The sequence below is a fragment of the Mycteria americana genome, assembly GCF_035582795.1.
Source record: "Mycteria americana isolate JAX WOST 10 ecotype Jacksonville Zoo and Gardens chromosome Z unlocalized genomic scaffold, USCA_MyAme_1.0 Scaffold_18, whole genome shotgun sequence".
Lineage (NCBI taxonomy): Eukaryota > Metazoa > Chordata > Aves > Ciconiiformes > Ciconiidae > Mycteria > Mycteria americana.
In genome coordinates this window covers 4058204-4072509 of record NW_027445436.1, presented here as the reverse complement: position 1 = coordinate 4072509, position 14306 = coordinate 4058204, and the positions used below count along the sequence as shown (strand labels likewise).

Below are 14306 nucleotides of genomic sequence, written 5' to 3'. Positions count from 1 at the left end.
TTTTCTACCCATCTCTAATTCCTTGCTATTTAAAAGAATACATGACTGGGAAAAAAGTATAGGTTTCAGTTTTACACCCAATCGTCCTTTGGCCTTCCATTTTTGCCTTGTAGAACAGTTGACAACTGTATAAAAATCACAACTGTGTAAAGTCAGTTTGCAAGACCATCAAGGAAGACCAAAAGGAAGGTTCCTTTTGCAAGACCAAAAGGAACCATCAATCATCCACATGTATATGTGACACAATAATACAGTATTTGCACTGAACTCATAGCATTCACTTAAGCTAGGGGATTTCTCTCTGAAAAGCTTCCAAATTACTTTAAACACTTAAAAGCGTCAAATAATCTATCACAATTATTCTAAGAAAAAAGGTGACAACTCTCATCACCCAATTAAAAAAAAAAAACCCCAAACAAAAACCATATAAAAAATGGGAAGTTTCTAGCCATTCATATTATGGCTTGATCTACCTTCTTGCTCTTCTGTAGCTACTTCCATATAAAGTATCTGCCAACACAGACCTTAGTAACAATCTAGATGAGATGAACAAGCAAATCTGAATTCTGTTTATTGTATATCCAAACTGCCCTCCCCCCTCCCACCCCCCAAAATATGCTATTTTATACAGAGGATTGTTAGGAGAAGGGACAGAATTAGCCATAAGCTAATTTGTATTAAATGTAATCAGTCAAAATCTCCTAGGTTTTTTAATCCTTATTGACTTTAAACAGCAGGCGATAGCAATAATGCCTTTTCTATATTCTGGCTATGAAATGTAATCTAGCTTTTTAAAAATTACTAGTAAGGGAATTTCCTTTATTATATATATCAATATTAAAAAGTTCATTTTTCTCTAGAACACTTCAAAAATAAAGTACCAGCTAATCAGTCAACCAAACTTATTAATCCTGAAATCACAATTCATCTTCTAAACTATGAACAGTTACATGTATTAGAAAACATAGGATCTTACTAACTGCAGTTAGTCAGGCTATATGTCAAAGCCTAAAGTAAACAAGAGAGTGCAAAATATGCATGTGTATATAAATATGTTTGTGTGTGTGTGTGTTGGGAATTCAACTAATCTAGGTCCCTTAATAGTCTCTAATTAGGGACTAAAGAATTGCATTCAATATGTAAAAGAAAGACTTCGGAGTTAACTGAGTGTCTACTGTGCTTAAAAGTCATAATGAAATAAGATCTCTTGTGAACCTCTTGTAAATAACGGAGAGAGATTATGGACTTACATCATGTTGGAACTAGATTTTATTACGTTAGTTCATTTTAAAATGAAACATGCAAGAGAACAGAGAGCTCTACTGGTGAATTCTATGTCTCTCTATGTCTTTTTTCCACTTTTTGTTTATATGAAACATGTGACTACCACCAAAATGAAACGTAATGGGTTTTTAAGACATTAGTTCTGATACGCTCTATCATTGCCTAAGTACCTTAACAGCAACTTCCTTTTAAATTAAATTGTATTTTAATACAGCAAAACGACACGTAACTTCTAGTAGTAGCCAAGAAAAGAATGACAATGTGCAATCAAGAGCAAATTTTATATAACACTGCAAGTAATAACTAAGTTATGCATAGCAAGACTAAATTCAGAATTAGTATACTGTGAAACAAAATACATTATAATAGTTGAAAGAAGAATTAATTAGAGTTAGGATATAAACAGTAATGCATCTCAGGCAGAAGCAAACAACAAAACCAAAGGAAAGAATTGTGGGCCGAGTTGTTAAAGAGAAAAAACATTTACAGGTGGGAAAATGCATCCAAACTCAGAGGATGATGATTTAATTCTTTGCAGAGAAACAGCACAAGCTTTATGCATCTTAAATCCCACCAAAAAGTAGGGCATAAGAGATATTCAGTTTGTACATAGGTCTTCAGCTTGTACTATGGACAGAAGTGCATTTCACTGAGTGGACAAGCTCCCTCTAAATCTTCATAATAATTGCAATTCCACAGCCACTCAGGCAAAGGATGCTTGCACAAACAGCAAAATTAGAAGAGTTTCCTCAAATCTTGAAGTGACAGAAATTCATAAATATATAAACCCAGAACTGTTTGGAAATTTCATGAGAAATAGATCACTTGCAAAACTTTGCTAGGGAAGCATTACCCAGTCTTCCAATAAGTAAACAGCACATCTGGTAGACTGAAAGTTGACAGCAAAAAACCTAGGTATTAAAAACACACCTTATATTCATCTGGACATTACCAATTCATTCAGACACCTACAGTACTGTTGTAAACTCTTAAGCTCTTCAACCCCACACCAAATTCCCTTGCACTTCCAATATGTAACCAAACACAACACATAACCAACCAACTTACCACTTTGACCAAAACCTCAACCTTAACTACATTAACATTCTCTATAAACACATTTACAGATACAATCTGTTATTCTGCATACAGGAAACTATGAAGCAGGGATGAAGTTTCTAATGTGATTTGAAATTAAAAAAGCATAAGCATTTTTTCTTGTTATACTTAAAAGTGCAAAGGAGATGGCTGTGGAAGCAAAGAGTGAACATATTTGGGTGATTTGGTATCAAGAAAGTCCTCAAAGTTGTAAGCATGTGGAGGAAGTCAGGCTGCTTATTGACTGACAATTCACTTCTAATTCACAGCTTTATCTAATTCACAGCTTTATCTAGATCACACATCTCATCAAGAACAAAGCTGTCAGGTGGATGAGACTGCAAGACATTACAGTAAGTATATGAGTTTATGTTTAGGTGGAAGTCTACATGGGATTTTAGAGACACTCTTACGGCTGTTCATATTATTTAATGAGAGCTAGGTGAGAAAAAAGTTTGGGAGGCATCTAGTAAAAAGAGAATACAAGAGCTTCTAAGAGTTCACCTAAACATTTTCCAAATCATCCCTACAAGTAGTACTGCCTTCATTAGGGAAGGGATATATTTTCCCCCCTTCAAGCCTCTTTGAGAAAACAACTAGTTGCAGTAAATCTTTTTATTGGATGCAATATTCCAAATTTAAAATTTTTCATCCAGAAGTTTATATATGGTAGAAAAATTGGTTCTTTGGAAAGTTTTGATGAAGGAAAATTTATTTTCTATGAACACAAACTATAGACTAACAGAATACTTCTGCAGAAACTTGTCAGAGTTTCCAGGATAAAGACTTGTCTGGAACATAATATGTTTAAATGCAAAGTGCTTGGGGCTATTAGGCAGTTCAGAGTGAACAACAGTTAAGAGTCCAAAACTTTAATTTGTTTTTGCTGTCTCAAAAAGGGTGAAGAACAGTTCTGAAACTTGGCATACCAGTTTAAAATTTCATGTAATGGTTTGATCCAATAGAACACTCACCACCCATAATGGAAGCTATCCCACCCTCTCCTCCCACCAGTCCTAGCTGTTTGCAATCTTCTCCTTTCTGCTGGCTCAGGCGGCACTTGCCTGACCCTGCACTGATCCGATTCAACGCACTAAAGCAGCACTAATCTTATTCCCCTGCCAATTCTGCCAGTAAGAGTTGAATTGGCCCACTGAAGGGTTGGATGAATGCCAAACTGCAGGAGCAGCCAGGAGTATGGGAAGGGAGAAGGAAACTCCTCCTTTCAACAGTGCAAGCTGTTACTTCAGTTCAGAAATAACATGCAGTCTTTACCCTTAAAAAAGAATGAAGACACCTATTAATAAACTGCTCATTATCTTCTTGGTAATCCCCATTTCTCTTACCTCTGACTGGGGGGGTGGGACGGACAGACAGCTAGGAAATATTCTGAAGTGAAGATCAAAGAATTCAGCTGTCATATTACCATACATAAGTTTTTCAGTTTCATGGCCTATTGGTATACTTTCAAAATAAAATCTCATTAATTTGCAGACAAATGTTATTCTCCTTCCTATGCAGCTTATGCAGTTTATTGGGGAAGATATGAAAGTATATCCCTGGAGAAGTATGGCTGACAGTCTCTAAAATTATCAATTTCCTTTTCTCCCCTTTGCCCAAGACACAACAATTAACTTCCCCAAAGCCATCAGAGATAGTCCACATTGAAGAATACAGTATAAACTATATTTGTATTCTGAAGCCAAGTCTTGCTTGAAACAATATTCCAGTCATGTCAGGAAATCCTGGCATCTAAGCTGGCATCTCTGACAAAGAGTTTTGAGAATTATCTTTAAGCTTTCACAGGGGGGAATACTCTGATAGAGAATTGCACATGAAAAATATAAATAGTTTAGTTCCCTTTTCAAGTCTGCAATATTTAGTCAGAAGAGCTTTCACAGAAATTGAGCAATAACCTTACTATGGCACACTTATGTAACTTCCAGAGAGAAACTAAAATAAATGTACATTTAAAATGATGAACTAATTAGAATTTGTGGGGAGGTCAGGTTTCCAGTTTTCACAATAAGAGGACAAAGCTATAAGTCAGTCTGAAATCAGCTTTATGAATATATTTTCGGTGTAAACTGATTTTCAAGTACAAGTTTGATATGTACTGGAAATGGTAAGGACAACTAAAAGTCTACATACAAATCACAAAAGTTCTACCAAAATCTAGAGAAATAAAGGCAGTGCATCTCAGAAAAACAGCAAAATGAGTCTTGGTTTCCTTAGCTCCTTGCTTTTCCTCCTTTTGCCTTGACATAAATAATGTCCTGTTACCTGCTGTGGTGACTTCATAGAAATAAAACCAAGAAAGAAGAGTAAATCTTTAGCAGCATAAACCAAATATGGCTATCATTAATCTTAGGCATCATTAACAAAATCCAAGAACCAAATATATTACTTACAGTCATTTTCATTTTTCTGATTTTGTATTTCCAGCATCCATTTTTATAGTTAAGCTTAGAACATAACTTTGTATCCTAATCACTAACATAAATCAAACGTCATGGATGCCCTTAAATATTCAAAAAGGCTCTTAATGGGTACTAAGCATTTTAGATATAGAATCAGAAAAATGTAGGTCTGGAAGGGATTTCAAAAGGTCACCTAAGCCCATCTCTCTGCATACAGACAATATGAAATATACTAAAGTTCATCCCTGAGAGATGTTTGCTGAACCTCTTCTTAAAACTTCTATAATGAAAATTTAACAACTCCCATGGGAAGCATATTTTAGTGTTTCACTACCCTTATAGTTGGAAAATTTATCTTACCTATCTTTGCTACAAATATAGGCTAGTTATGAGGATATTAAGAGAAACTTCCCAATTATAATGATCATGAAGTACCTCCAAGACTACCTAGAGAAGCCATTATAATTTTCAAAGACATTCTGGTGTTTGATACACATACAATTATTTAGTTATAAAACTGAAATCAGAATTTCTTTATATGGATTTAATTTAACTTTAAACTCTTAAATCAACAGGATGTAGATGTAAAGCTGATGTCAACTGACAATCCTGGATTACGTGGTATACCTTCAAATTAATAGTTAAAAACCGAGCACAAAAAAAAATCACATCATTTATAAGAAAGATTTTCTTGCATTTTAAACACAGGGATGGTGTTCTGTAGTCTACTCCAATGCAAAGTCTTGACTTTGAACAAATTGCATAATATGTCTCTATTTCATCTTTAAAAGGACAATAACATTCATATCAAAGGTTTTGTGAGGACTACTATATAGAAAATATTTTAAATGCTAACATGAGGAGTGCTGTTTGTTTACAGATTCACCAGATGATACAGAAGTATGGCACGTCTATAAGCAAATTTGATGGGAGACAAAGAACAAAAGAGCAAATAAGATACCACTTCTTCCAAAAAGATATTTTGGTATTGGCTTTTAAACTAATCTAAATTGATTTCTGTCTGCTGATAGTATCTCATTTCTGTTCATAAACAGTGCATGACATATGCTGAATTTAAGATAAAAATAGATTCATTTCAATATCAGATGAAGTACAAAAGCCACAGATATGATACAGTCTGCAACTGTGTTAAAGATACCATAAAGTTAAATTGCTCTATTTCAGTGCTTCCTGAATTATTAGAATGCTTTAGCATGCTTTACCAATTATTTAGAATGCTAACTTTAGAATAGTCAAGTTAAGATACAACAAAACTGAGATACCATTTCATGGTTCATTCAATCATGCACAAAATGGCAAATGTTATGTTCTCTCCTAAGTGTTTCTACCTTGAATCAAATCTCATCTAAATTCAGGCTATATTTTTAAAGGTTTTAGCACAAACCATATTCACATCAAAAAGGCTTGAGGCAGCAAATGTACTGGTTTCCATATAAAACTTTTTCTACTATGGTAACATATTTCTTGTCATAGGATTTTTGCAATATTTTCCCTTGATCATATTTTAAAAATAAATAAATAATGCATTAAGATTTCAAATAGAATTAAAGTTTCATCTTATAGTCACTATTCCACATTCTACATTATTTTCCCCAATTAAAAGTAATATTTATAAAACAAAAGATTAAAAAAAAATCCAATATTGTTTCAGGCTTGCAGTCGTGAAAACAATTATACTGCTTGGCTTCTGGAAATACCCTGCTTTTAGCCTTGTTATGCACCTGAGATGTGTGAAACTGTCTCAATTACAAATATAGTACAGAAGACCTAGGGCCTGATCCTGCAATGGTTATAAGCATCCTACAACAGCCATTTATCAGTGATAAAGAAGAGTGAGTATTGGAGGTGCAAGATTCTGCTGGATCAGGCCTTAAGTGTAAGTGCATTATACAACACATTATAAGGTGACATCTCAAAATAAAATACTGTGTTTTTATGTAATGCAGAAGTAACACATACAATTTACATACAGTAATAATTTATTCTGAAATGTTCATTTTAGTCTCTGTTGAGACATCACCCATGTCTCATTAATAGAAGAGCAGCCATCTCACCTCAAGTACCAGAATATATAACAAGTTACAGCATAGCAAAAAAATTCTACTTACTTTAAGATAAAATCTAGTTCAGGTAAAATAATTTTGTTCAAGGTTTTACAGTTACACAGTTGTCCGTTTTTTTGTGGAGCACAAAGAAAGTGTAAATTGTTAGACTATAACTATCTATGCACATTATGTGACCACAGAAATGTTAATCATTACTTCAGAAAATGAACCATCAGTTCTATTCATGCAGAAAAGCAGGCTGGGAAAGCTTGTTCAGCAGAAACCATAGTGCTGTGAATTTCACAGCCACATGATTAATTATTGTGTGTTAGAAGAGCTCACAAATACTAAAACTGAATTACTTTTTTGCATAAATAATACCAATTCTTCCCTGATGTAGTTTAGTCAGTCTGTAATCCATAAACAATTGATAAAGCAATATGACTGTATCATCTCTCTCTGTAATGCTCATGATTTCAAGACAAGCAATGTTGAAAGGATTATGGGATGGGATGCTAATTAAATATGATAAACATACTGTACAAATATAATTGCATTAGCAATTTTATTCCAAGCTGTCAATTAGGCATTCCTCCAAAATATTACCAGTGAAAACAAAGTATACTATCAAATATGGCTTCCAGAACAAGGACCCTCTAACAAGAATCAAACCTATTTACAAAAGATAAAAACAACAAATAAAACCAACACCCAGTCTTTTAAAGTTTCATTTGAAACAAAATTTCTAAATAGCTGCTGTATATAATACATCAGTTGCATTTATTTTTTGATGTACTTAAACAGAAGTCACCAGGTAAGAGCCAGAATGACGTTTAGGACTCTGAGTTCCGCTGGAGTCTGTATTTTCAGTCTTTGAGTCACGTTTCTTTGTGCTGTTATTTATTGGCGTTGGTATTTGTGACGGCCGAGAAGAACTGTTGTCCGCACTACTCTTCCTGGGACTTGGACTGTAGTTGAAAGGAGTCACTCTTGCTGCAACAGTACCACTGAGGGAGTTATGTTTGCTTGAGCTACTGGAACTGAATGGTGTATGCTCACTAACAGCACTTTCATTATTTTCTGGTGCAGGAACAGGTTTATTCTGTACAGGTTTTGCTTCCGTTCCTTTCTTGTCTGGACTGTCTATCTGAAAGAAAGAGTTTGGACAATTTTCTAAACCAATGGTACAAACAGGAACATTTCCATTCCCTGGATTTTGTTTTTCATTAATCTCTTTAGAATCTTTATCATTCATACTCCCTTTCTCTGAAACACTGTCAATAACAGGGGGAATATTTCCAGTTGGGGATCTTCCAGATCGAGGATTATTAATAGGGCAGTCCTCTATCCTCACCCACACATCCTCTGTCTTAGAGACAGCTGGTGCCATCTGATAAATTAGAGTTTTGGAATCAGAGTCATTTGTTGCACCTGAGGAAGAATACTGAGGATCATTCATTATTTGAGGAATTTCATTTTCTTTTATTTTTCTCCAAGTACCTTTTGCTGGTGCTTGACTTTCTTTACTTTGTTTGTGTCTAGAAACAGAACTTCCATGTTGCTTTTCATCTTCACTTTTTGCCTTTTCACTGGATTCTGAAGAAGCTGACAGAATTGAGGAAGAACTTCCAGTTCTTCGCCAAGTGCTTACACGAGGAAGCGATGAGGAATGCTTACTATGTTCACGCTTCCATGTTCCTGATCTATTGATTAGCAATCTAGATGGACTCTCAGAATGAGAACGAGCTATGTCATGGTGTTTTGCTGGTCTCCCATCATATTCTACAGAAGGACTCAGATTAGGGGGTAAATTTTGCCAACCACTAGTCTGGACAGTTAAATGAGTGGATAAAGACATATCAGGAAGAGATGGACTTAAAACTGGAGTCTGTATTTGGGACCTAGTGGGAGAGCCTGGCCTGTAAGGAGACAGAGATTCAAATGAAGCAGACTCTTCTAATTTCTGTCTTAGAGTTGGACTCGAAGCTTCTTTAATAAAAGTTGACTGACGAACCAGAACAGGTCTTTCAGATCTGTCAGATTCACTTCCGCTAGATTTTGTGGATGACATTCTGGATAATTCAGCTTTTTTGTTTGATCCACCGCTATTGAGAATTTGGTTTAATCCTTTTGAAGCAGACTCACTTCTGGGAATGCCACTGGTACTCTTAGGTAAGGCAGTTTGCTTTGTAAGGTTTTGCTGGCTCATCTGCCTGCCTGGTGCTGTATATAACATTCTTCCTGAACTCGAAGATTTAGTTGAAGCTGTACTAGGAGATGATGTCCTTGGCAACTGAGACAGTTTGTTGGGAGGACTTATACCATATCTTCCTGGGGAAATTGAGTTTCGGCCTGGAGATTGCAGAGGCCTGCTTAATGGCTGCTGTTGAGGTCTAGAAGGAGTGGAGTCTCTAGATCCTGATCTAGAAGGTCCTTTACTTGATCCACTCTGTTGAGATAGTTGCCTAGTTACAGGAGCTGACTCAGGTTTCACTGATGGCTTGACTCCTATTGGAGAACTAACGGAGCTTTGGCCTTCACTGGGACTCTTGGAGTTTGTATTTTTTAGTGGGGGACCTTTTTTGGAAACAGGACTAGTACTTGAGGAACTATTTCGAACTCCCGGAATATGAATCATTGTCCTGCCACGTGAAATTGAAGTCATACTTGTTTGTTGTGGTTGCTTTAACTGGCTTGAAACTTCTGAATTGGAGCAAGCTTTTCCTGTAATTATACTTTTATATACTTTTTTTCCTCCTTTGATTCCCTTATTTTCAGATTCTACTTTTTTAGACTCCAATGTACTCTTCTCCCCTGGCTTAAGAATTCTTGGACCTTTATTACTAGTAAAAGGCTTTTCTTCTTGGTCTGGGGTAAGATGAAATGGTGACCCTAGAGAAATACCAGATTTTAATGAAAGGATAGAGTCAGAGTCTGATGAAGCTTGTCTAGTCAGTGATGCAGCAGCTGCAGCTTGATGCAAGCTACTAACTATAGAATTTGCACCTTCTTGTATAGCTTTCCAATCAAAGTTCTCTGAATCAGGTGAGAAACCATGTTCTGAATCCGGCCTCTGTATCTCTCTCAAATCCAGTGTTAAATCTTCTGCCAATATATCACCCATATTTCTGGAATTATTTTTTTCACTTTCACTCTTTACTTTTGAGGGTTTTTTCTTTTTAGGCATAGCAGAACTAATGCATTCCTGCAACAGATCATCTTCTGAGTCAATACTAAGAGAACTGAGAGAGCTGTTTCTAGAGAAACATACAGGAGTATCTTCAACATGAAATGATTTAGGTGCATAACCAGAAGTCTGTGGTCTATTTGATTCTATCTGTGAATCAGGAGCCTCAGTTTGTTTTGCAGGTTCACTTTCTTTGTTGTTGTTTTCTTGATCAATATCACTGAGGGAACTAAGAGATGAATTGCGAGAAAAACATACAGGTGTGTTTTCGATAGCAAAATTCTGCATTTTCTCATCTGTAGCTGCTCCTCTGTCTGGAATATCTTTAGTTGACTGAGAGAAAGTTTTAGGTTGGCTTCTGCCTGTTGGGTATTTTTGACAAACTTGTGTCTTATTACTTGATTGCTGATTTGAAGACTGTTCTGTATTAGTGCAGTCTTCAGTTCCTGTTTCCTTTGCTTTTCCTTTTCGCAATTCTGCCTTCTCCCTTGAAAGGTCAACATCATCATCATCAAAATCTAAAGAACTTAGGGAATCATTCCGTGAAAAACAATAAGGAGTTCCCTCAATAGGCGTGTAATGATGAGGGGAATCAAATGCAAAGCTTCCTTTTACATGCTCTTCATTATTTGGAAGTTTGTCATTAAAATATCTTGAATTATTTTTAAGATTCTGTTTCTTTGTGTCTCTGTTCTCTGAATAGCTTCTTTCATTATTAATATAGCTTTTAGGCTCTGTGTTTTTTCTTACACGTGCTCTATATTCATTATTTTGGGGAATGGGCTTTACTGGTGATGTTGGCTTGTTTTTATCACGTTCTGACTGATTTTTGTTACTTACAGATAAAGATGCTTGTTGAATTTGATCCATTATCTTCTTCACTCTGAAAGGTTTGTGACTTTTTCCTTTTGGCATAGCCGAGTTAATACATTCGGCCAGAATATCACCCTCTTCTGTTTTGTCGTCATCCAGTCTTGGGACAGTCCTAGTTGAGCTTTTTGCTTTTCGAGAGTCATCTGTACTTATACCTTCTGTAGGAATGGTGTCTCTCTTTTCAAACTCCCCTGACTCTGCCCTTGTACCCACATTCTCTACATTGGCCAACTCTGGTAGTGATTCTATTGTGAGGTCACTCAAAGATGTAGCTGTTGAAAAATTTATTGGTGTATCCTCAACAAAATATACCTGTGGCATATCATCTCCAGGTGTAAAACTCACATGCTTTTGGGATTGCAATCCAGTTTGTGAAGGCAAAAGTTTGTAAACTGGCAGTTGGCTTGGCTTTCTGGTTACAGGAGGAGGTATTTTTGAAGCAGATGCTTGAGAAGGCTTTTTGGCTTTACGTGAAGATTTTGTTGGCATTGCAGAAATAATACATTCTTCCAATATTTCAATATCATCATCATCGGAATCACCCATAATGTCTTTTTCTGCTTCAGTAGGCTTCTCTGCTTTCTTCTCTTGGTTATCCTTTGTATCATCTGGTTGTTCAGTTTCTGCTTCATTTCCATGTTCATTTTCATGTACAGGAGGCATTATTCTTAACTCTACATCTTTCTGTATAAATGGTTCATCAAGACTCAGACCACTTAGGCTAGAAGAGCAAGAAAATCCATCCGGTGTACTTTCTGTGGCAAAATGTAATAATGTATCAGCATCTGGCAGTACCTGAACTCTTTGAACAGCTTCATTTATAGCTACCTGTCTAGGACCAGACCCTCTCTTTTCTGCATTAGATACTTTGCCTTTAGCTACTTCCCTCTTTACTTGAGCTCCTTGAGCAGGGGGTGGAGTTTTACTTCTGCTTGGAGGCATTGTTTGTCCTGGGCTGTCTGGAAGATCACTGGGACTTATAATACCACTTACCATTCCACTGCAAGGCTCGCTTTGAACTGAACTAGCAATTGAACGGCTTTCGAAACTATCCAGGGAACTTACAGAAGTACATCTGCTAAACATGAGTGGAGTCTCCTGCACATAATGTTCTGGTGGACTTTTAGGAGTGTGTGCACCACTCTTTGAGGGAGATTTGGCACCTGAAGAAAATTCAACAGCTTTATGTCTAGAAGAGTCAGAAGGAGATAAACTAGGAGTCTGAAGTCTACTAGATTTTGTTCTGATGTGCTGAGATGCTGATGCAACTTCATTTACTGCACCTTCTGTAGACAGAATCCCATTGTTTTCCTTTAGTTCTGCTATCTGTAATGTGTTATTAGCATCTGTCACATGTGTGGATTGATCACGTCCTATTTCGTCTTCAGCTGATGACAAAGATGACAAAGAGCTACACCTTGAAAAACATATTGGTGTATCTTCCACACAGTAAGTTTGTATAGTTTCCTGATTAATAGAGGGAGTCTTACAGGAGGCAGTCTTTTGAGCATGACTGCTTCTACTCTGGGCAGAACTTGGGTGAAGCTGATTCTGTCTCTCTGAACTACCTGAAGGGGTTGATATGTTCCCACAGCTTGAGGAAATATGGTCAGTTTTAGTGCTTTGCACTGATGAACTGTTTGAAAAAGTAAAAGATGGCTTCTGAGAAGAGGGAGGAACTTCTGTTGAATATTTTAGACTATAATCAATAGGCTGATCAACATGATGTTCCTCTTCATTGTACTTTATGCTATAATTGGTTGGTCTGTCTTCTTCCTCTTTGTGTTGTTCCTCCTCAGAGTAGCGTTCACTATAGTTGGTTGGTTTATCATTGTCATAATCATCAACCTGGCACAAGGACTGGTTTACTTTCTGATTCATTCCAAGAGTTGGGCCTACTCTGCTCTGCTCTGCACCATTGGACCCTCTTGATCTAAAAGAAGAAACACACTCTTGCTGTCCAAAAGGTGACTGATATTTCATGCGTTTATCATCTCCACTTTCAGTGTACATGGAATAAGTTGCATTTTGGCTCCTTAAATGCCTTTGTTCATTTTGTTTTATTTCATCATCTATTATATGCTTAGGCCTTGCCCATCTTTCATTCTGAGAGGGACTTTGCCTTCCAGAATTTAACTGTTCATCCGAATATTTAAGACTATAATTAATAGGAGTGTCTAGCTCTTCATCATTGTCATCCATATGATTTGCACTATGTATCTTATGTGCCAAGTCAGCTGGGTATTGACCATAACTACGAAATTTACTTTCATCATCTTCTGAGTAAGATTCAATGGAAGGTTTCATTTGGCCTCTTTTACCATAGCCATCACTGCTGCTGACACTATTTAAACTATCATTTGAAGCTCTCTTGTATTCCATTTTTGTATAAAGCATAGGACATATCCTGTTTGAATTCTCAGATTTAGGAAAGTATGTATTTGAGTGAGTATGGGCAGCAGCTGTTCTTCTTGGGACATTTCTGTCTTCTGTCAAACAATGCATTTCAGAAGTGGAACAAGAATTTCTGTCTTCTTGTGGAATATGCATGCTTGTTACTTCTTCCATAACTTTGGCAATCTGAGCTGCAGCAGTGATCTGCATTCCTGTTCTCTTAGAGGAGTTCCCAGTATTCTCTGTAGCTGGATGATAGCTATTTAAACCTACTGCTCCATCCTTATCGAGACTTCTGTCTTTCTCAGATCGAGAGTTTTCTATGTTTCCTCTACTAGAGGAAGAGGAGCCAGGCAATACTGTAGCATTTAAACATGGTGAAAGTACAGTCATATGACCAGTATTAAAACTCTCTGATCTGCAAATCCCATCATCGTGTCGACTGGAATCCAAAACATACTCGTATATATTTTGCTTATGTCTCTGCTTATTATGGTGAGATGCTTTTGGGCTTAAATTATCTATGTTGTCAAAAGTCTCTGATAAATGCTGAGCATCTAATTCTGCTTCCAGTGCCTTTTGTTTTCTAACATGAAGAGATGGTAAGCTTGATCCTGGAGACATAATGTTGGCATCCTTATATTTTGCTGGCCTATTTGCCATCAGGTTTCTTAGAGCTGCAGCACTGCCCATTGCTATCATTTTGTGTTTTGAGTGAATGAGATTTTTGAGCATGCTCACTGCTCCCATGTCCCACAGTGCCTCCTGATCTTTTGCATTTCGTGCGGAAAGATTCCACAGGGTCCCACATGCATTACTGACTATTGTCAAACTGTGTGACTTCAAATGCTGTAACAAGGTTTGTAAGCAGCTGTTCTCTCGCAAGATTTGCCTGGTGTTGAGTGATTGAAAACAAAAATCAGTAAGTGGCATTTCAAAAGGATAAGACACAAAGCAAAACAAAAACCTATTATGCTATAGGCA

The 14306-nt window shown here is 36.6% G+C and overlaps 1 protein-coding gene across 24 annotated transcripts in view; it reads right to left on the bottom strand.

Moving 5' to 3' along the window:
- Positions 1-3392: 3392 nt before the first annotated feature.
- LOC142402959 (adenomatous polyposis coli protein-like) overlaps positions 3393-14306 on the bottom strand; it is a 185389-nt gene continuing 174475 nt past the window's right edge. For 23 of the 24 annotated variants that reach the window (XM_075488939.1, XM_075488952.1, XM_075488937.1 and 20 more), the window contains one exon: positions 3393-14214. In XM_075488939.1, coding sequence (XP_075345054.1) covers positions 7665-14214 — 6550 coding nt within the window. In that variant the 3' untranslated portion in view covers positions 3393-7664. The remainder of the gene's footprint in view (positions 14215-14306) is intronic. The other variant, XM_075488958.1, reaches the window with a different exon arrangement.